This window comes from Erinaceus europaeus, chromosome 2 (assembly GCF_950295315.1).
Source record: "Erinaceus europaeus chromosome 2, mEriEur2.1, whole genome shotgun sequence".
In the NCBI taxonomy this organism is placed as follows: Eukaryota; Metazoa; Chordata; class Mammalia; order Eulipotyphla; family Erinaceidae; genus Erinaceus; species Erinaceus europaeus.
In genome coordinates this window covers 64,364,975-64,388,901 of record NC_080163.1, presented here as the reverse complement: position 1 = coordinate 64,388,901, position 23,927 = coordinate 64,364,975, and the positions used below count along the sequence as shown (strand labels likewise).

General features: G+C 36.8%; 1 protein-coding gene across 3 annotated transcripts in view; it reads right to left on the bottom strand.

Annotated features, from left to right (window-relative positions):
- The window catches only part of ADAM2 (ADAM metallopeptidase domain 2), a 68,701-nt gene that overhangs the window by 2,794 nt on the left and 41,980 nt on the right, over positions 1-23,927 (bottom strand). For 2 of the 3 annotated variants that reach the window (XM_060182117.1, XM_060182133.1), the window contains 6 exons: positions 23,601-23,696; positions 23,285-23,477; positions 20,158-20,263; positions 7,172-7,346; positions 1,538-1,615; positions 1,217-1,349 (listed from right to left, as the gene is read on the bottom strand). In XM_060182117.1, the coding sequence (XP_060038100.1) occupies positions 1,217-1,349; positions 1,538-1,615; positions 7,172-7,346; positions 20,158-20,263; positions 23,285-23,477; positions 23,601-23,696 (781 nt within the window). The remainder of the gene's footprint in view (positions 1-1,216; positions 1,350-1,537; positions 1,616-7,171; positions 7,347-20,157; positions 20,264-23,284; positions 23,478-23,600; positions 23,697-23,927) is intronic. The other variant, XM_060182124.1, reaches the window with a different exon arrangement.

Here is a 23,927-nt window from a genome sequence, read left to right as displayed (position 1 = left end):
GATTGGGTGGTGGGAATTGTATGGAATTGTACCCCTCCTACCCTATGGTTTTGTTAATTATCCTTTCTTAAATAAAAAAAAAGAATTTAACCAGAATCTCTTATAGAACTGAGGTTTTTCTCTCAAATCTCTATACTTTTAGTAAAAAAAAATACTGCAATACAATAGAATTTTAATGATGTCCCTTATCTAAGTAATTATTGTCTACCACATTGTCATTTTAAAAATTCCTGTCTAAGGCAGTGAGTATTGATTGACCTGTCAACACCTTTATTTAGCAGGTAAGCAATTACAGAAGACAGACCTTCCACCTTCGGCACCCCATAATGAACCTGGGTCCATACTCCCAGAGGGATAAAGAATAGGAAAGCTATCAAGGGATAGGATATCAATAGGATACAGAATTCTGGTGGTGGGAATTGTGTGTAACTGTATTCCTCTTATTTTATGGTCTTATCAATATTTTCTGACTTGGGCCCTAGGTTATGGGGTGACCTGGTAGTGGCCAAAGAGGCCACCATTAAAAGAACTAGTCTCTTGCTCTTTTCCTTTTTTTGTAGCTCTCTCCTTACCCTGGTATTCTCTCAACTATTAAAGCACTGATTACCATTATTAGAATAGGTGGGAGTTTGTTTTTCTTTTAATATCCCATGGTTAGGATTTACTGTACTATACTTGGCCTTACCATGCTTTGTGTCATTTAATCTTAGATATTGACAGGAACAAATGATTCTGATCTATCTGTTCTGAGGTTGTAGGCAACCTAACTTATAAAAATAGTTGTTTTTACAAATGCTTCAGCAGTTTAAGTCCAGTATCAGAGTTCAGTTTACAAACCAGAAACATTAAATGCTTAAAGGCATATATACTCAGAATTGAATTCTAGGCAGTTAACTTGAAATATTCAATCTATTTTTCCCCCTGACATATTGAATTAATAATAGATTATACAATGATAATGAGGACATAATAAGAATATAGTTTCATACCACTCCCACAACCGAAGATCTATGTCCTCACCACTACCTCTCTGTGGTGGACCAGAAAACTCTATTTCCCCCAGAATCTTATACTTTCTTATAATACACCAAATCCAGTCATTTGATTAAGTATACAAATCAGTTATATGGTTCATTTTATTATTAAAATAGCATACTTATATTTAATAAATTTAAATCATACATTAACTATAATTCAACTGATTACTCATACTTACTAGTGGGTGAGACTTTATTAGGTGAATGATTGCCACTGTCAATACTCCCACCAGGCCAAAAACTGACTGATTGTGTACAGTCTGGTGGCAAATATGTTGAATCACAGTGACAGTTCCCTAACTCATTGCATACCTGAAAATAGAATAAGCATAGCCTTAGAGCACAAATACTGTTAACTATTTGTGCTCAGGGAGAATTTAAAATAAGGGAAGTCTTATATTCTCTTATGGTTTATGGGGTAGTGAGGGTGCATGTATGTATACTTTTGCTAGGATCTTCTTCTGTGATTTACATTCTAGCCTCTTAGCACCAGTACTTACACCATGAGTGTTGCACTTGTTTTCAGGACAGTTATAATTCAAGTATGAGGATTCCACACATTCTTGATTCTTGCAAACCTAGACAGGAAATAAGTTAACTGAAGTGTTTGTGTATTTGACATTTAATTCAAGCTAGTCTATATTATGCTGACCTGGTAGACATTTGTTTAACAAGAAATGTTAATATACTGGTAATAACTGTTCTCTGTTTTCAGGAATGGATGGGTGTGAATCTTCTGGTCAGAGAACATGAAACTTGAGATTAATCATCTTCTCTGCTTATAGGAGGGTAGGAGCCTCACATGTGATACAAATAAATAAAAGATAAATGTATATTTATTGTTACAATGAAATAATACTTGAATGAAAGTTTAAAAAACAGGGGGATTTATCTAATATATGAAACAATAAGTTATTTTTTTCATTGCCATCAGCTGGGACTTGATGTCCATATGATGAATCCACCACTTCTGATAGTTATCCACCCACCTCTTTAAAAATCTTTTTCTCCTTGATGAGACATAGAGAAATTGAGAGTGGAGGACAAGGTTAGGAGGGTGAGACCCCCACAGCACTGTTTCACTGTTTGAGACACTTATGCCCTGCAAGTGGGGAGCCAGGGCTTGAACTCAGACCCCTGTAAGTGGTAGCTTGTGTATTTGACCTGGTTCCTGGAAGACCTTATATATATGTAAATACAGGAAAGAAAGAGAGAGACAGAGATAGACAGAGGGAGACCTTGAGACCAGAGACCACAACTACCAAGTTTCCTTCAGTGCAGTGGGGGCCAAATCTGAACCTGGGTTGTGCACATGGCAGAGCAGCACACTATCCAAGTGAGCTATTTTAGCAGCCCCAGAGGACAGTATTTGTCAATGCTGATGTGAAATGGAACTTCATTAAAATAGTAATAAAGGACAAGGCATGTACATCTACAAGGACATTTAAATTGAGTCTACATTTGAAAGATATTATGGAACTTCTGAGAATTATTAAGGGTGGGAACCTCAGAGTACCAGAGATTAGAGCTAAAGGGTAAAGTAGCTGTCCTAAAAAACAATATAGAAGGACTTAACATAATGCTTGTGGAAGCCAAATATCTAATCAATAAATCCAAAGATTAGGCAGAGAAAACTATCCACAAAAGAGAAGTAAAAATTCCCCAAAAAAAAAAAATTATGGAGCAGAGATTCTCATATTATGGATGTCCAAGAAGGAGAGAGAAAATGGCAGAAATATAGTTTAATGAAATAATATCTAAGAACTTCATCAAAGCAAGAAAAAAGGAATAGTTGCTCTTCAGTTATTGGTCTACTGGGATTTATTTTCATTAAATCAAATAAAAATTTGCAGAAATCTGATTTTGTTAGAGTTCATCATGATGTTTGTGGCCATATTTGAGAGTGGCCATCAGGAACATGAATAATAGCTTCTTCACTGCTTTGCTGTTCATTGGCAACAAATATCCAAATTGAAAGATGATGCACTATCAGCTTTGAAATTTGCTATACCAGCCACCCCCTGTATTGTCAATCTCCTGACTGCAGTACTGGTGTGTAAACATCCTATGTTTTTGCTGCAAACTGTGGAAAGCTTGATCACTGTTTTACAATTTCTTCCTTGGATATGTATCCATTAGATCATCTGCATTCTTTACCATGTACTTGAAAAATTAATTTTCCCTAAGGCACAAATATGGAGTACAGACAACGTAAAGAAAAAAACAGTAGTCCACACTGCTTTTACTTTACACTTTCCTGTAATTTCAATTCTATGCGACTTTGTAGGATTTGGAGTACATTGTTCAATTTTTGTTTGCTTCTGTTGTATATTTACTTTTATTAGCAATTATTACTAAGGTAAAAGTGGGATACACAAGTATGAGTTTCAGAAGAGAATGATTCTACTTTGACACGGTATACTTTACACTGTGTTCACCATCAAGGTAATTAGGTTAAAAAATTGGGCTTCCTGCCATGGCGGAGGGGTGGTGGTGGTGGTAGTGGTTGGGATGGTACACAGTCTTTTGGTGGTGGGAATGGTGTTTATTAAAAAAATTAAATAACAACAACAAAAAAACCCCTTATCATTTGACCCACCCCTCTTTTTCACACTGCAATTTGTTTTCTGCTTCTAAGATTCTTAAAAATTTAAGTTGACATAGAGAGACAGGGCTACGGTGCCTGGGATAAAACCTTGGCATGCATGCTTATAAGTCTTGAAAGAAAGAAAGGCAACTGCAGTACTGCTTTACCACTTGTGAAATATCCTTCCTGCATTTGGACCTAATGCTTTAGCCAGGATTCTTACATGTTTTCATATGTGTAGTCTACCAGATGCACCGTCTCCAGGCCCTACCTGTTGTTACCCATTTCTGCTCTTAATGTATGAGGGATGCTGGCTGGAAACTTAGCCTAATAATTATACAAATGACTTTAATACCTGAGACTCTGAAATCCAAGGTTCAATCCCCAGTACCACTATAAGCCAGAGATGAGCAGTGCTCTGGTAAAATAAATAAATAAATAATAATAATAATAAAGAATGTATGCTACATCATTACTGGCATTTGTGTCTTGTATTTTTAATGGCACTCTAACAGATGTGAAGTAATATCTGATTAGAGTTCTCATTTTTAGTCTCCTAAAATAAAGTGACAGAAAAATAGTTTTTTTTTTTTTTTTTTTTACTTTTTGACTATCTTCATTAGAGAATATTCACATCCCATTTTTAATATTTGGGTTTTTTCTTGGATTCTTGTTGGTTTGTGTGAGGTATTTGTAAGCTTTAAATGTTAAACTTTTAGTAAAGGTATGATTTGCAAATATTTTCTCTAGTCCAGAATACTGCCTTTGTATTTAAAGATATGTCTTTTCACTATGTACTAGACACTCAATTTTTTTAAAATATTTTATTTTATTTATTTATTCCCTTTTGTTGCCCTTGTTGTTTTATTGTTGTAGTTATTATTGTTGTTGTCGTCGTTATTGGGTAGGACAGAGAGAAATGGAGAGAGAAGGGGAAGACAGAGAGGAGGAGAGAAAGATAGACACCTGCAGACCTGCTTCACCGCCTGTGAAGCGACTCCCCTGCAGGTGGGGAGCCGGGGTTCAAACCGGGATCCTTATTCCAGTCCTTGTGCTTTGCGCCACCTGCGCTTAACCCGCTGCGCTACAGCCCAACTCCCTAGACACTCAATTTTGATGTAATCATATTTTTGTTTTTGCTGTGCCACTGGAATCCAAGTAATATAGAAATTAATAAAAAGTATATTTTAAAAAGAAATAACCAGCTATGACACCATCTCCCCAGACAATAACCTGGGACCAACAGCATATTAGCTGTCAGTCTCAGGCAAAAAACTAGTATCCTAGTTGACAGTATCCTAGTATCTCACACATACAAAATTTTGCTACTTCAGGCCAACTTTTAAAGATAGATAAATAGAGTGAAGGGTGATAGCAGTGTCATACTCTGTTAAACACACATGTTCATATGAGCAAGGACCCAGGTTCAAGTCCCTACTACCTCCCTTAAGGGGGATGCTTCACTGGTGATGAAACAGGTTTTCAGCTGTCTATCTTTCTTTCTTTCTCTCTATCTCCTCAATTTCTCTCTGTCATATAAAAAATATATAGAAATTAGGTAGATAGACCACTGGTCTTTTTCATAATGAATAGCGTCTTGTCGGTCGTCCCAGGATCTTGGCTCTACCATAAAGCAATGACAGCAGGGATAGCCCCAGTCTCTGAAGGGATGTTGGGGGTATCCTGCCCTGTCACTCAAAAAAGACTGGTCCTGAAATGAGTGCAGCCTGCAGTGTTCCTCAGGTGTGACCATGAACTATGTATATATGCCCTGGAGCAGGTGGATGGAGGTAAATAGTTAATTTTAGCCACATTTTTTTTTTACCATAATTGGAGCTACTCCCTGACCTAATTCAACTCTCTATCCCTTTTCACTACTTTGACAACATTTTCTCCGAAAATATTCTTATCTAACTTCATATTTAACTTCAGACTAGCTACCAAACTCAAGCAAAACTACTATAGTTGTATGTCCCCAGGAACATGCCTAAAATGGTTTTCCTAGCTTTCTTCTACCCTAAAATCCCTAATCTCATCTGCTCTAATCCTCCTCTTTAGTTCCTGTTCATTAACCATTTTCTCTCAAATTAAGTCATGCCACTTTCCAGACAACAAGTTCACCAAGTTACAAATGGTAGCATGACTCCATCTCAACTTCTCTGGTCAGACAACCTCACCAGTGTGTCCTGGACCCTTGAATCTCTAGATCTCTGATCCACTACAGAAAGATAGAAACAGGCTGGGTATATGGGTTTACCTGTCAATGCCCATGCTCAGTGGAGAAGCAGCTACAGAAACCAGAACTCCTACCTTCTGCTCCTCCAAAACAACTTTGATCCATACTTCCAGAGGGGGAGAATTGATAGGATGAAGATTGTTGGTATGCATGAGACCCCTTCTGTTTCATTTGGTTTAAATCCCCCCTGCTTAACACTATTCTATTTATATAACCACTTCATTCTATTTACATAACCACTGTTAACAAGTACCACCCTCCCTCCAGGGCATTGGTGGTTCAGTGACAGGATTCTTGCCTGCTCCACCCCCTCCTTGTCACACTCTGATTTTCACCAGTCACTTTTCTCTCCACCCTCTCTATGTCACATCCTGTTTCCACCCTACTTGGCAAGTATATATAAAGACAGCATTGTGAGTTTTAGGGTACTTGAGTTTAGCTTAGCTCATCTTAGATTGTGCTGTGTCCTGCATGAATAAAGAGATACTGCCTACAGCTCAACCATCAGTCCCTGGTCGTCTGTTACGCGCCCGTGAAGCCAGCCCGGCAAAAACAACCTAGCCCTGTGAAAACAACAGAAGATGACAGGGCTCTGAATTCCAGCTCCATCAGAAGCCAGAGAGAGAGAAGGAATAGAAGAGGGACATATGGAGGTAGTTACTATGTCATGAGTGGCTTAGAATGGAAGAGAGGATTGAATCAGTAAAAGAAGGGACAACTATGTCTAAATGTGGACAGATGGTTGTAGAGAAGAGGGTTGCCCCATGTCTACAACTTTGGGGGAACTGTGGTGGATTTCAGGGGGGAGAGTGAAGATTCTGAACTCTGGTTGTGGGAATGGTGTGGATTCAACCCCTTGTCAAATGTAATTCTTTAATATAAAAATAAAAAAAGAAGTAATAAAAAAATAGGTAGATAGATTCTCAGATAAACAAAGACAGGCAGAAAGTAAAAGAACCACAACAATGAAGCCCTCTCATCCCAAATTCATACACTCATGTCATTCTGGGGTCTCTAACCTGGGTCCACATAGAACAAGTCAGGTGTACTATCAGGTGAGCTACTCTGCAAGCCCATCCCAAGATACTTAATTTAGTAAATACATATAACTTTGTGAAGAAAAGACTTATTAGCCAATTAAATATATATGGTGCTATCAGCTATGCAAAGATAAAGAAAATATATATTTGAATGTTTTCATAATTTTCTATTGTAAAAATTTAATTGCAATTATATTATGGGGACTATATTAAATATGCATTTAAAAACTACAAGTACTAATACATTATTTGGAAATAATTTTCTACTCACCTTCTTATTACCACAACTAGTTCCTTCTTTTACAAATGTACTGTCTACTGCATCTGCATAATGCACTGAAACACAGATTTTCCCATCTACGTTGGTGTAAATAACTTTTGCATTCTTAAGTTCAAGTATTCTGCTTTTAGTGTATATACAGGTAAGTTTTCCACATTGTATGTTCCTATAATTTACCAAGATATGCAAGTTAGCTTTAATACAAAATATTAGAATATATTTCCTAGCACATCAGGCAATTGAAAAAAATGTAAAATGTAAAAAGTAGGATATCGGGACAATTAAATAGTTATGCGGTTAATTCTGAAACACCAAACATATATGAAGGCCTTGCTTATAAAAAGAATAGCAGTGAAACAGGACAGGACTAGAACGACTTCAGGAATCCACCAGATTATTGGTGAGTGCAAACACCTGTGGCTGGTGAACAGAGAGGAGGCTAGGGAGAGATTGCATGGATGGTAACAGTCTGGCAGTTTATCAGTTGAAGCACCACCTCCAGTCTGTTTCACCAACAAGGAGAGGAGAGAACTCCCCTGGGACACACCAAGTGCAACTCTGAGACTCCATTGCTACTGCCCTCAGAGTCTGGAGCAGTGGCAGGGAGGCCCTGTGCTGACACCAGGGGTCAGAGAAGTAACCAGGAAACTCAGGAGAAGATCTATACCTCGGAGTGGCATAGCAGTGGGGCTGTGAAAGTTTCTTTGCATAACCACTGGATTATCTCTGCCACACCCTGCTTTATCTCTTGATCAGGAGTCAGTGATTAAGCTAAGAAGCCTACTTATAGTTTAAAAGCCCTCAGTCTCCCATAGCCTACAGGGAAGAAAAAGGAAAAAAGAGGCTTCTAAGGCACTGAGCTCCAAATCAGGGATTAAAATACTATTGAAATAACTGTTAACTTCCATCACTGTGAACCCATTACCTTACTTAGACACAAAATCAATCCAGGCAATAGAGATCAGTAATTTGAAAAGTACTGAGAGAGGGACTTGATAGTATAATATATAAAATGGTTAAACCAACAAGTAGAAATATTGGAGAAATGAACCAGGACAAGAGTCCAGCTAAAAGCCCCCCAAAGGGTGAAACACAAAATAATAAGATCAACATCCAAACACTAGTTAAGGAAATAATCACAGGAGTGAGTAAAGAGTTTGAAAGAATTGTCATAAGAAATGCAGAAACAACAAATGAGACTCTGGAAGAAAACACTAGTTATCTTAAGGTTATTAGAGAACAGAAAGCTGAAATAGCTGAGCTAAGAACACAACTAGCTGAACAAGCTAAAACAGTATCATAACAGGGTAACAAAATAGATGAACTCCAGAAAACAGTAGAGGGGAGAGATAATAGAATAAATGAGGCTGAATATAGAATTAGCAAGATCAAGGACGAATTAGAGACAACTAAAAAAGAAGTAAGAGATCTCAAAAATGTTTAAGAGATACTGAAAACAATAACAGAGACTATGGAATGACTTCAAAAGAAACAATATATGCATTATTGGCTTACCAGAGGAAGAAAGAGAGGGAGAGGAAGAAAGCATTCTTCAGGCCATAGTAGCTGAAAACTTCTCAAGTCTAGATAACTTCAAAGACATAAAGTTTCAAAAAGCCCAGAGAGTACCAAACAGAATTAGCCCAGACTTAAAGACACCAAGACACATCATATTTAGAATAGAAAGGAATAAAGATAAAGAAAGGATCCTGAAGGCTTCAAGAGAAAAACAAAGAGTCACCTACAGAGGAAAACCCATAAGATTAGCAGCAGACTTCTTCACAAAAACACAGGCCCGAAGAAAGTGGCAAGATATGAGAAAGGCTTACAACCAAGACTACTGTATCCTGCTAGACTGTCATTCAGACTAGATGGAGGCATCAAAACCTTCTCAGACAAGCAACAGTTGAAAGAATCAACTATCACCAAGCCTGCCCTGAAAGAAGTTCTGGAAGGTCTCCTATAAACAGTCAGACCACCATAAATATGCCATCTAACAGAATACTCTAAAACTCTACAAGAATGACGTTAAAATATCTTCAATCTTTGATATCAATAAATGTCAATGGCCTGAATTCACCTATTAAAAGACACAGAGCAGGAAGATGGATCAGAACACAACTCATCAATATGCTGTCTATAGGAAACCCACCTAACTCAACAAGACAAACACAGACTCAAAGTGAAAGGATGGAAAAATATCATACAAAAGAATGGCCCACAAAAAAGGGTAGGAACAGCTATTCTCATATCTGTCATGATAGACTTTAAAATAAATAAAATTAAAAAAGATAGGAATGGACACCACTTAATGTCAGATCAAGAGGACTTAACAATGGAATGGACATCACGTAAAGTCAATCAAGAAGACTTAACAATTATTAACATCTATGCACCCATTGAGAAGCCATCTAAATACATCAAACATCTACTGAAAGAGCTACAACAATATATTAACAGCAACACAGCCGTAGTAGGTGAATTCAACACCCCACTCTCTCAACTTGACAGATCATCCAGGCAGAAAATCAGTAAAGACATAGGGGGAGGTAAGTGAGGAGATAGATAAACCATAACTATTGGACATTTTCAGAGTCATTCACCCCAAGACTGGAATACACATTCTACTCAAGTCCACATGCATCATTCTCAAGGAAAGACCATATGCTAGGCCACAAAGACAGCATCAGCAAATTCAAGAGCATTGAAATTATCCCAAGCATCTTCTCAGACCACAGTGAAATTAAACTAACACTTAACAATCAACAAAAGATTAGTAAGAGTCCCAAAATGTGGAAGCTTGACAGTACACTCCTTAACAACTACTGGGTCAAAGAGGAAATCAAGGAAGAAATCAAAATGTTCCCAGAGTTCAATGAAAATGAAGACACAAGCTATCAAAATATTTGGGACACATCTAAGGCAGTACTGAGAGGGAAGTTCATAGTCATACAAGCACACATTAGGAAACAACAAAAAGCACCAATAAACAGCCTAATTGCACATCTTAAAGACCTAGAAGAAGAAGAAGAACAAAGGAACCCTAAAGCAACCAGAAGGACAGAAATCACTAAAGCTAGGGTAGAAATCAATAACATTGAAAATAAGAAAACCACAGAAAAGATCAATGAAAGTAAATGTTGGTTCTTTGAAAGAGTGAACAAAATCGACAAACCTTTAACCATACTCACAAAACAAAAAAGGGAGAAGACTCACATAAATTGGATAGTAAATGAAAGAGGATATATCACAACAGACACCACAGAAGTTCAACATATCATGTGAGGCTTCTATGAACAACTATATGTCACCAAGCTAGAGAACCTGGAATAAATGGACGATTCCCTAGATATCTAACAACTTCCAAAACTAAGTAAAGAGGAAGTAGATAACATGAACAGTCCCATCACAGCTAATGCAATTGAAACAGTTATCAAAAATCTTCCCCAAGATAAAAGTCCTGGACCAGATCATTTTACAAATGAATTCTACAAAAACTTCAAAGAAGAACTTATACCTCTACTTTTAAAAGTCTTCCAGAAGATTGAAGACACTGGAATACTCTCTTCTAGCTTCTGTGAAGCCAACATCACTTTGATACCAAAAACAGACAGGGGTACAACCAAAAAAGAAAACTACAGACCAATATCTCTGATGAACATAGATGCTAAAATATTGAACAAAATACTGGATACAGCAGTATATTAAAAAGATTGTTCATCATAACCAAGTGGGGTTTATCCCAGGGATGCATGATTGGTTTAATATACATAAATCAATCAACAAGATCCACCACATCCATAAAAGCAAGACCAAAAACCACATAGTCATATCAATAGATGCAGAGAAAGCCTTTCACAAAATACAGCATCCCTTTATGATCAAAACACTACAAAAAATGGGAATAGGTTGAAAATTCCTGAAGATAGTGGAGTCTATATATAGTAAACCTACAGTCAACATCATACTCAAAGGTGAAAAACTGGAAGCATTTCCTCTCAGATCAGGGACTAGACAGAGCAGTCCACTATCACTGTTACTATTCAACATATTATTGGAAGTTATTGCCATAGCAATCCGGCAAGAGCAAGGAATTAAAGGCATACAGATTGGAAGAGAAGTCAAACTCTCCCTATTTGCAGATGAGATGATAATATACATATAAAAACCTAAGGAATCCATCACTTATCTTTTGGATATCATCAGGCAATACAGTAAGGTGTCATGCTACAAAATTAACCTTTAAAAGTCAGTGGCATTCCTCTATGCGAACACTAAGAAGAAATTGAAATCCAGAAATCAATTCCTCTTACTACAGCAACTAAAACAATAAGATATCTAGGAATAAACCTACCCAAAGAAGTGAAAAACTTGTATACAGAAAATTATGAGTCACTATTCAAGGAAATTGAAAAAGACACAAAGAAGTGGAAAGATATTCCATGTTCATGGGTTAGAAAAATTAACATAATCAAAATGAATATATTATCCAGAGACATATACAAATTGAATGCTATTCCTATCAAGATCCCAAACACATTTTTAGGAGAATAGAACAAATGCTACAAATGTTTATCTGAAACCAGAAAAGACCTAGAATTGCCAAAACAATCTTGAGAAGAAAGAATAGAACCAGAGGCATTACACTCCCAGATCTCAAATTGTATTATAGGGCCATTGGCATCAAAACTGCTTGGTACTGGAACATTAATAGTCACACTGACCAGTGGAACAGAAATGAGAGCCAAGAAGTAAGCCCCCACACCCTGGACATCTAATCTTTGACAAAGGAGCTCAGACTCTTAAATGGGGAAAGCAGAGTCTCTTCAACAAATGGTGTAGGAAAAAAATGGGTTGCAACATGCAGAAGAATGAAACTGAACCACTATATTACACTAAACATAAAAGTAAATTCCAAATGGATCAAGGACTTGGATGTTAGACCAGAAACCATGAGATACTTAGAGGAAAATATTGGCAGAACTCTTTTCGGCATAAATTTTAAAGACATCTTCAATGAAACAAATCCATCCACTTACAAAGAATACTAAGGCAAGCATAAACCTATGGGACTACATCAAATTAAAAAGCTTCTTCACAGCTAAAAATACTACTAACCAAACCAAGAGACCCCTCACAGAATGGGAAAAGATCTTTACATGTCATCCATCAGACAAGAGGCTAATAACCAGAAAATATAAAGAAATTGCAAATCTCAACAACAAGAAAACAAATAATCCCATCCAAAAATGGGGGGAGGACATGGACAGAATATTCACCACAGAAGAGATCAAAAAGGCTGAGAAACACATGAAAACATGCTCCAAGTCTCTGCCTATGAGAGAAATGCAAATCAAGACAACAATGAGATACCACTTCACTCCTGTGAGAATGTCATACATCAGCAAAGGTAACAGCAGCAAATGCTGGAGAGGTTGTGGGGTCAAAGGAACCCTCCCGCACTGCTGGTGGGAATGTCAGTTAGTCCAACCTCTGTGGAGAACAGTCTGGAAAACTCTCAGAAGGCTAGAAATGGACCTTCCCCACGATCCTGCAATTGCTCTCCTGGGGATATATCCTAAGGAACCCAACACACCCATCAAAAAAGATCTGTGTACACATATGTTCTTGGCAGCACAATTTATAATAGCCAAAACCTGGAAGCAACAACAGATGAGTGGCTGAACAAGTTGTGGTATATATACACAATGGAATACTACTCAGATATAAACAATGGTGACTTTACCATTTTCAGCCTATCTTGGATGGACCTTGAAAAATTCATGTTAAGTGAAATAAGTCAGAAACAGAAGGATGAATATGGAAGGATCTCACTCTCAGGCAGAAGTTGAAAAACAAGATCAGAAAAGAAAACAAAAGTAGAACCTGAACTGGAATTGGCATATTGCACCAAAGTAAAAGACTCTGGCATAGGTGGGTGGGGAGAATAAAGAAGGATGACGGTGGACCTAGTGGGGGTTGTATTGTTATATGAAAAATAGGGAAATGTTATAAATGTAAAAACTATTGTATTTACTATCGAATGTAAAACATTTGATTGTCAACAGAAACCATGGAAAATTAAAACTATATTATAACTTTCATCAGGTGAAATTAATCTTTGATTTGCCTTACCATTCTAAATACAGAAAAAATATTTTTCAAAAATAAAACCTGATGTTTGACAATAGTTAAAAAATTATCACCATCAGTATCATTTGAAGAAAATATACAAGGCAAGGAGAGAGTACCTGAGTCAGACTGTCTGCATGTGAGGGGGAGGACTAAGGGAGCTAGAATGTTTTTGAAACATTAGGAAGTGTGAAGAAGAACTCTATACTTTAGGTGAAATCACTAAAGTAAATTACATCTTTGTTGCTTATTAAAAGTCTCAAAAAATTTTAAGAGCAGAAAAGTTTTCAAAGGACAGAAAAATACTTTTTTTTTAAAAAAAACTTTCTATCATAACTGCCATTGACACTATTGTATTCTAGGGTTTGAGCAAATATTGTTAATTAAATGTATATTTGCATTTGTTGCATAAATCAATATTCTAAAAAAACTTTCAAAGAAGTAATAATAAATGTACATTTATTGAATATAATTATGTAGAGAGGTATAAAACATGCAAAGATTTATTAGATTGAGAATGTTTCTTTTACTCCCAGTCAGATGCGAACATTCATCATGAATCAGTCTGCATTTTGTGTCAAATAAGATACACATAGCAGTGTTTAAACAAATACATAATAAATTCACAAAGGAAAGTGAAAAGTCTAAGCATGCCAATAAAAATGTGATCAAATGTTAACACATGACAGAAAAGAAAAATAAAAAATCCAGATGACAGAAATGCTGAAAAAAATCCAAAAATAAATAGTAGATGGCAACAATTATTTTCCTTTCAACAATCACCTGAAATAAAAATAGTTGAACTGATCTAATAAGAAAATCACAGAAGACCCAAAAGCAGAAGAAAAGAAACCCAGGGCACAGGAGAGCAGAGATCAAGACAACCTAAAGGTTCAGATCCCTCCCTCTCCGGGTAGAGTGCCCTGACAGCCAAAGGAAGCTAAAGCAACCAAGCCTGCACTACTACTCTGCTGAACTAGTTTTTCCCCACCAGGGACACAGCATTGCCAGAGCCTTACCCAGGTGGTCTTGCACCTTTATATGCACTGTCTGGAATTGATGGCCCTCAATCCATTGTTAGGCTTTTGTTCTACAATAGCCCCCCAGCCCCAATCTAGTTTCTGTGCTGCCAGCCCTGGGAGAGGAAGCCATCACCAGTAACCAGCCTCATCCAGCATATATATGCCCTGAGCAGCAGGGAGGGACCCAGATCACTGTACTCTTAGTGAATACAGTCACCCCTCCTGCACATTTCAGTTAGCCCACCAGGACACTGGCTGCCAAAGCCACTACACATGCTATCCACATTTTGATTGGGGGGTGGGGTGGGGTGGGGCTTCTACAAGGATCAAGGGGAGCATGCTACCTGCACATTGCTGGAGACTTATGTGATAAGGAGGGACCTCACTTCCTGCTAGCCTTAGAACAAAAGGACTGCATTCCTCTGAGGGCTTCCTTGGGCCACTGAGGGACTTACCTTTCCAAGTGCCAGTTGCCTGCACATCACTGGGAGTTTCTTTTTTTTCAAATATTAAATTGACAACAATATTAGATGAGGTCAACCAGAATCAACTGATTCTGTCAGTATCTAAGATATAGTTATTTGTAAATAGCATTAAGTGACATAAATCATGGTGAGGTCATGTATGGTACATATGGATACTGTAAATTCTAACCACAGAAGTTTCAAAGTAAACCAAGTTCCCAAATAACTAGCTTGTAATAGTAATTACCTATTGCCTTTTAAAACTCAAGACATCAAGAAACCCTCCCCATTCTCTTTAAAATATATAGTTCTCTGAGTTCTGGAACCTCTGGTACTTTGCTTGTATTTCTTGATACTTCTCTTGATCCCTTACCCTGTGATACTGACTCTGCTGACCTCAATTAAATCAGTGCAGCTAGTGCCACCACACTGTATCCAGAGAAATCAAGCCTGAGATGTCAACCTGTCAACTCCAATAATGTGGTAAGAACTTTCCTAACACATAGGATGCCTAGTTCCACTTCAAAAGGTGCACTCCCTAACAAAGATATAGACCAACCCTAGCTATAGACCTTGGCTTAAATGACAGGGTACATCTTCAAATGTATCCATACATTAGGAGAAACTATATACCTCAAAGTAAAAGTGCTCACTAGTCTTCTGTAATTAGACTTAAACTTAGTAAGCTCAGCTGGTAAGTAGAAAGATCTAAAATAGACACCATAGCGTCTAATAAAATATTTCCTACTTTAGGACTGGACATCTTCCTCTCCTACCCCTACTTCCCTTTCCTTAATAATTTTATCATCTCAATTAGCTACCCAAATATATATATACTAAGCTCATCTGACAGCAACAGTATTAGTATCACCTCCTTGATAATCTTTAGAAGAAATACTATATACAATTGACCAAGAGATATACTGGCAAAAGTATACATAGGAACTAACGGACAATTACTATCCTCTCTGACAACCTCTACTGTAATTATCAAACAAGTAAAATGCAATAACAGTTAAGATTAAATTAGATTCCACTTGAACCCTAGGACTATTTCCTCCCTAACTTGAGGCCAGATGCCATAAACCTAATACAGGTTTGGATACAACAAATGACAGTTAATGATTTAACAACTGGGATAAAGTCTCACCTTGTCAGATAAATACAAAATCTGGATAAAGGCAAGAGACTGGCATGCAAGAGATGGTTGTTGTGGTCAATAAGAGGCCACCCCATTATCTGGGGTTCTAGTCAGGAAATCCTTGGATTCCCACATAGCTATGATGAGCCTAGACCTCACTGGTCACTTTCATCAGTAATTTCATCACAAGTTCTCTTGTGGGCCTCTCCAGGACCTTGCCCTCACTGTAGAGCAGCAATGGTAGGCAGTGTCCCACTCTCTGAAGGGAGGCTAGGTCACCCTACTCTGCCACTCATGGAAGCCTGGTCCTGAAATGAGGGCAGCCTAGAATGTTCCTAGATGTTACCATGCTCTATTAGCTGAGACTGTCATGGACTCAGAGATTACACTGGCTCCAGTGCTAAGTATAAATAGATATGGGCTCTAGGTCAGATTGATGGGGTTTACAGTTAATGATATTTATATACTTTCCTCATTTTTCCCTAATCCAGCTTTTCAGTCCTATTCTAAACTATAACACTATCTTCCCAGCAAAATTTTTAGTCTCTCTACATGTTAACTATTAGACTCAGAGAAAAATTACTGGTCATGGGATTCTCGGAACATACGTAAAATAAACTTCCTTGCTTCTTCCTACCTGAAGACCCCTAATTTTATCTTTTCCATTTTGTGTTCCTGCTTATTGCACATTTGTCCTCCTTTATATTTTACCACTTGTCAGCCACCAAGTTGTAGACTCCATCTGCATCCTCACTTCCCTGGGCAGATGACTTGTCGTGAAGTCTCACCTCTCCATAGCCATACTCCACTAGGGAAAGATAGAAAAAGACTGGGGCTATTGATTGACCTGCCAATGTCCATGTCCAGTGGAGATGCAATTAAAGAAGCCAGACCTTCTGCCTTACATCATTTGCACACCATAAACAATTTTGGTCCACACTCCCAAATAGGGAATAGGGAAGTTTCTAATGGAGGCGATGGGACATAGAACTCTAGTGGTGGAAACTGTATGCAGTTATACTCTTGTTATCTTATAATCTTGTTAATCATTATTAAATCACTAATAAAAATTTTAGAAAAGATTATGGCCTATGTCACATACCTCACTGATCTTTTTTTTCCCCAATATTTATTTATTTATTCCCTTTTGTTGCCCTTGTTTTTTTGTTGTAGTTGATGTCATCATTGTTGGATAGGACAGAGAGAAATGGAGAGAAGAAAGGGAGACAGAGAGAGGAGAGAGAGACACCTGCAGACATGCTTCACTGCTTGTGAAGCAACTCCCCTGCAAGTGAGTAGCTGGGGCTCGAACCAGGATTTTTAAGCCGGTCCTTGTGCTTTACACCATGTGCAGTTTATCCACTGTGCTACCGTCTGACTCCCCTTGCTGATCTATTTTTGCTTATTTTGCTATCATGATCTTTATGCACACACTTTTATAAACCCTACTAAAAAGTCCACAGAAGCTTTTTTTTTTTTTTTTTTTTTTTTACAAAAGAAAAGGCTAGAATGACATTTAAATATGTTGAATTCATAGTATCAATAGATGTCAGTGATCTGAGCTTGCCCAGTAAAAATCACTGCATGGCAATATGGCTCAGAAAACATGACTCAACCAGATCCCAGCTAACACAATGGGACTTGAAGATGTACTGGATCTTCAAAGAGGTAATGAGTGTTGATAAGCTGTTGGCCAGACTTCCTAAAAAAAAGGTGAAGAACTGTGTACATCAGATTATAGTATTGTAAATGAAGTAGCAGACACCAAAAAACCCCAAAGTTTCATAGAAGAGAGGCTTTTCTGATGTGCCACCAGGTTTTTATCATATGACACCAGGCTAGAGAACTTGGCAGAAATGGAAAAGTTTCTAGAAGCATATAACCTTCTAAAATTGAACCAAGAGGAACTGGAAAACATGAACAGGACAATCACAGCCAAAGATTTTGAAACAGGCATCAAGAGCCTTTCCAGCAGTAAAAATTTCAGATATATATATGTGATTTCATTTATTTATGAGAAAGAAAGGTGGAGAGAGAAAGAACCAGACATCACTCTGGCACATGTGCTGCCAGGGATCAAACTCGGGACCTCATGCTTGAGAGTCCAAAGTTTTACCACTGTGCCACCTCCCGAACCATAGGTGCAGATGTTTTTACAAATAAATTCTGCAAAACTTCTAAGGAAGAGTTTATACCCATACTTTAAAAAATATATATGTATTTCCTTTTGTTGCTCTTATTGTTTTATTATTGTAGTTATTATTGATGTCTTCGTTGTTGGGTAGGACATAGAGAATTGGAGAGGGGAGGAGAAGACAGAGAGTTGAGAGAGAAAGATAGATACCTGCAGACCTGCTTCGCTGCTTGTGAAGCGACTGCCCTGCAGATAGGGAACCGGGGGCTCTAACCAGCATCCTTAGGCTGGTCCTTGTGTTACACACAATGTGCCCTCACCCACTGTGCTACAGGTCAACTACCAATACCTATGCTATTTTATAGCTCTTCCAAAAGAAAAAAGAATAAAACTGGGTGATCATGCTCAAACTATATTATAGAGCTATTGCAATCAAAACTGCCTGGTACTGGAACATAAATAATCACACTGACCATGTGTAATAAGCCCAGCAATAAGTCCCAACCCACAAAAAAATCTAATTTTGAAAAGGTCCAAAACATTAAATGAAGGAAGGAGAGTCTGGTCAATAAAATACAGTTGACATTTACATAGAATGAAGCAGAACCACTAGATTTCAACACATACTTCTTTGTAAACTTCAAACTGATCAAGGCATTGAATGTTAGACCAAAAACTTAAATATTTAAAGAAAAACATTGACAGAACTATTTACTACATAAATTTTATAGGCATCTTCAAGGATTCAAGTCCAATTGTAAGGGAAATTAAAACAAAAATTCACCAATGAGACTATAACATGCCATATATCAGACCAAAGGCTAACAATTAAAATATAGAAAGAATCACCAAACTCAGCAACAACAACAAATGACTCCATCCAAAAGTGGGAAAATGATATGGATAGAATATTCACCAAAGAAGAGATCCAAAAGGCTAACAGACATATGAAAAGTTATTCCATGTAATTGTCAGAGAAATGTAAATAAAGACAACAATGAGATGCCACTTCACTTCTGTGACATTTCATACATCAAAAAGAATAGTAACAACAGATGTTAGGGAGGCACTGGGGTCAAAGAACCCTCCTGAACTGCTGTTGGAAATGTAAATTGGCCCAACCCCTGTGGAGAGCAATCTGGAGAACTCTCAGAAGACTAGAAATGGACTTATCCTATGACCTGGTAATTACTCTTCTGGGTATATATCTAAGGAATCAAACACACTAACCAAAATAATATGTGTATACCTATGTTCATAGCAGCACCATTTATTGTAGCTCAAAATTGGAAGAACCCTAATTATCCAACAACAGATGAGTTGCTAAGAAAGTTGTGAATATACATCAGTTACTAAGAATGATGAAGTCATCCCCTATACCACCATAAGCCAGATCTGAGCAGTACTCTGGGTCCTGGATCAGGTTGATGGGGTAACCAGTTAAAAATAAATAAAATAAAGAATGATGAAGCACCTTCTTCAACTCATCTTGTATGGAGCTTGAAGGAATTACGTGAAGTGAGTTAAGCCTGAAAGAGAAGAATGAATATGGGACGATCTCACTCATGGACAGAAGCTGAGAAATAAGAATAAAAAGGGGAAACAATGTTGAACTTGAACTAGATTTGGTGATTACACCAAAGTAAAGGACTTTGAGCCCACTGATGTCAGTGATGATGATATTCAAATCTTAAGTGTCATAAAAGTAAAGCTTGGTACAGAATCACACAAGTAAGCTTAAGATGTTAAAACAAGATATCTGTCAATATAGTACATACTCTTAAACAGTGCACTGTTTTCAGGGTGGTGAAAAAGTCATGTATTTTATTTCATAACTATGAAAATATGACAGCATTGAAAATAAACACTTATTCTAACTATATATGATTATTTTCTTCTGTAAGCTAAACACTCTTGAGAGTTATGGTAATTTGGGCTTCAAGAAAGGGAGGTACTATCATTGTATATTAAAGACTTTAAGTTTAATGCCAGGTGATATTATGATTACAAGTAAACTTATTTATCTGGTTATACTTTCAAATTTAACGTTAATAGATTTTTCTGTTGTATTTTTCAAAACATACTCAGGTGAACACTTCTTGGGTCCGGAGCTATCAGTACCACAGTTCCCAAATTCATCAGTCATAGAATTAATAAAATTAAAACATTCTGGAGAGCCAAATTCTGCACCTGAGAAGAAAAAGTGTGGTCAAACACATTAAAATCATATTAAATTGGAAATGATTAATTAATTATTTAAGATTCTGAGATGGTTTAAAAGATATTGCACAGAATATTTTAATATAAAATTGAAAATAAAAACTAGACTTAAGATTGTCAAAACATCTGCAGATTATTAATAATGGAAAATATTCTTGTTTACTGAGGAAATCTTAAAAGAATGCTTTTGCATGATTTTTAAAATTAAACCGCTAATTGTTAATTTTATTGTTGTTATCAAACTTTGCTCAGTTGGTTTCAGTTAATGAACTTCACACTCACTGACTAATCCATAAACAAAATCTGATGATCATAAGGTCTAGCCTATTAAATTAATAATATATTATTTGCACAATCCATCAATTCTATACTAGTTAAATGTTTAAGCCACAAATCTTTGATAGCAAGATTTAGGCATTGAATCGTAATGCTTAAGAAAAATGACTTTACATAAAGGAGACCTCAATAAACACTAGAGTATCTTAAGTGAAATTCTCAGAGTCAATATGAATTGAAAATAAGCAATTGATTTGTCTCCAAAGTCCTTTGCAAACTTGATTATGGGTGGTAACTTAAAATTCCAAGCTAAATTAGGGAAGCAGATCATTTTTTGTGAACATTAAAAGAAATTCAAGTGGGAAGAGGAATTTAGAGACTCAAGAAACCCCTCAAACTTGTACCTGGTTCCCCTAAAGTTGTTTTTTTTTTTTTTTTACTTATGTGAAGAACATGAAGTAAAAATATAAAGAAATGGAAACACTGAATACTAGAAGGGATTGACAGGATATATTTGTGAGAGGAAAAATCCTTCACACAAGATGACTTTATTGTGATAGGTTACCAATCAGATTAGAAAGTGACACAGAATTTTTTAGACAAGGAACAGCTGAAGGAATTCATCCCAATAAATCAGACCTAGAAGTAATACTGAAGGGACTCATGGAATGAAAATACAGAATGACTTTACCCACAGGGTGAAACCAAAAACAAACTATGAAAAACAAAATAATTCAAGGACTAGGCAGTGGCATACCTGATTAAGTGCACATCTTACAGTGCAACAACCTGGGTTCGAGCCCTCAGTCTCCACTTGCAGTGGGAAAGCTTTTTTTGGTGCATCTCTGTCTCTCTCCCTCTCTACTTACCCCCTCTCAATTTCTTTCTGTCTCTATCCAATAATAAGTAAATAAAAATAAAAACATAAAAAACAAAAACTCAACAAAGACTATGAAACTGAACAACAGATCTAAAGCTAACAAAAGATTGGGCAAGGGGTGGGGGGGTGTAGGGAGTGAAGTAGTCCAGTGGACTTTGGTGGCTAAATGTTAGTGATTTGATGGTGGTGCTGGGGTAACTCATTTGGAAGAGGTGGAAATTTTGATTCTGAGACACTTATAGGCATGTAAATCAAGGTTACTGTGAAAACAAAAACTATGATTAAATAAAAAATGTTGGTCTTATATCTCACTGTTCCCCCCACCTCTTAAAAATTGTGACAAAATGTGGTTTCATTTTTTTCTTTGCTACTTGTGCTTTGGATGAACTATCTAAGAAAGCATTGTCTAATCCAAGGTCATGAATTTGTATCTATGCTTTCTTCTGACTTTCTTCTAACTCTTCTATGTTTTCTGTATAGTTTTTGTTGTTATACTTTGATCTATGAAACATTTTTTAGTTAATTCTTATGTTTGTTATGCAGTAGGCTTGCAGATTCATTCTTTTTCATGTGAATATATAGCTGTTTGAGCACACTGTTCATGGGTGGGGAGTAAATGGTTTGTAGTGGCTGACTCATGTATACAATTTCTCATCTCCCTGTCAAAGTTTTTTGTTTTTTTCAAAACACTTTCCCCCATAACTGAGGTCCTTTTACATTATCATGCACCAGTATCCCAAGGTTCTCTTCAATCCCTATCTCTCCCTCCTTCCCCAGAGTCCTTTTCTTTGATGCACTACAGTATGTCCAGTACATTTTTCACATACTCGTCTCCCTCCCTGTCCCTACTTATTACGTCTGGCATATAAATGAGACTATTCACTATTTGTCTTCCTCTCTCTCTCTTTTTATTTTTTTGGTTATTTAAGTTAACATGATGTCTTCAAGTTCCATCAAAGATGATGTAAAGGAGTTGACTTCATCATTTTTAACAGTTGAGTAGTGTGTTCCATCATACATTTGTCTTAGCTTTTTCTTCTTACTCATCTGTTGCTCTAAAATGAGAAGTCTGACTCATTGCTCCTTTAAAAATATTTTGTTTCACCTCCTCCATGCTTGCTTACTGATATTTTCAAAAGTTATTACTGCAGCTCCTAAGTACGTGTGTGTGTGTGTGTATGTGTGTGTATGCATGTGTATGTTCATATGTGTGGCTCACATCATTTGTAAGCTTACAGTTATATTTAATTATATTTATAATTATAAAGGTCTGAAATTTATGACCCTTTTCATGTCTGTAGTATTTGTATTTATTACTTATTTATTTTTTTTACTAATTTATTTCTTTATTGGGGAATTAATGTTTTACATTCAACAGTAAATACAATAGTTTGTACATGCATAGCATTCCCCAGATTCCCATTTAACAATACAACCCCCACTATGTCCTTCATCATCTTTCATGGACCTGTATTCTCCCCACCCACCCACCCACCCCAGAGTCTTTTACTTTGGTGTAATACTCTAATTTCATTTCAAGTTCGACTTGTGTATTTGTATTTATTATGAACTTTCAAAGAAAACTGAATATGGAGTGAGAAGGAGAAGTGAAATTCATGTTCAGTTCACCTTGAATATAGATCTAATAAGACTCTCAATACTCCACTCTGAGTTTGTAGAAAAAATTCACAATATTAGTCCCAGACAGTTTTATCCCTAGCAGTATTTCCCTTCTCTTTCTATAGTCTTTCAAACCATTGATTGCTGAAGTCACAGACATTTAAATGTCTAAGTTTAAAAATGTTTAAGCAAGAAAACTTAATTATAATAAATACCGGGACCAATTAGACTTGAACATTGCTCTTGCCCATCTACACAAGTTCCCTTCAGGCAGATCCATCCAGACCCACATTGGTGTCCATCCATCACATGATGGTCAGGTTGACAAAGTTTAGAGGTTCCATTGCAATATTCAGGGAGATCGCATAAGTTGCTGCGAGCCCGACATTCTTTTCCTAAAATTGCATACTGGTGGGATGAGGTAATGGATATTGAATACAGAAAAGTACAACATGATAAAGACAGTGTGCATATAATAATATAATGAAAACTTTATGGTAGGTGATATCAAAAAGTTTTAAAGATTCTTACTTTACAGTGATCACAGCACTCTCCCTCATTACACTGTATATTTGATTTAAGCTTGCATGTGGTAGGCTCACAACAGTCTATCATCTCACCACATTCCTGAAAAGCAAGTCAAAGGCTCTGAAGTATTTTTTAACTTCTACTTAGCTGGACAACAATGTATGTAATAAAGAGAACAATGTTTGACTTCTTCGGGGAAGAAAAATATAACCACCTATTCATCTAGAAATGGACACTTGGCTACCTACTCAGTGTTATAGTGTGTATTCTTTAAATACCAGGGGAAACCCAAGAATACTGGTAGCAGAATTTTCTGAAGCTCTCAAGTCT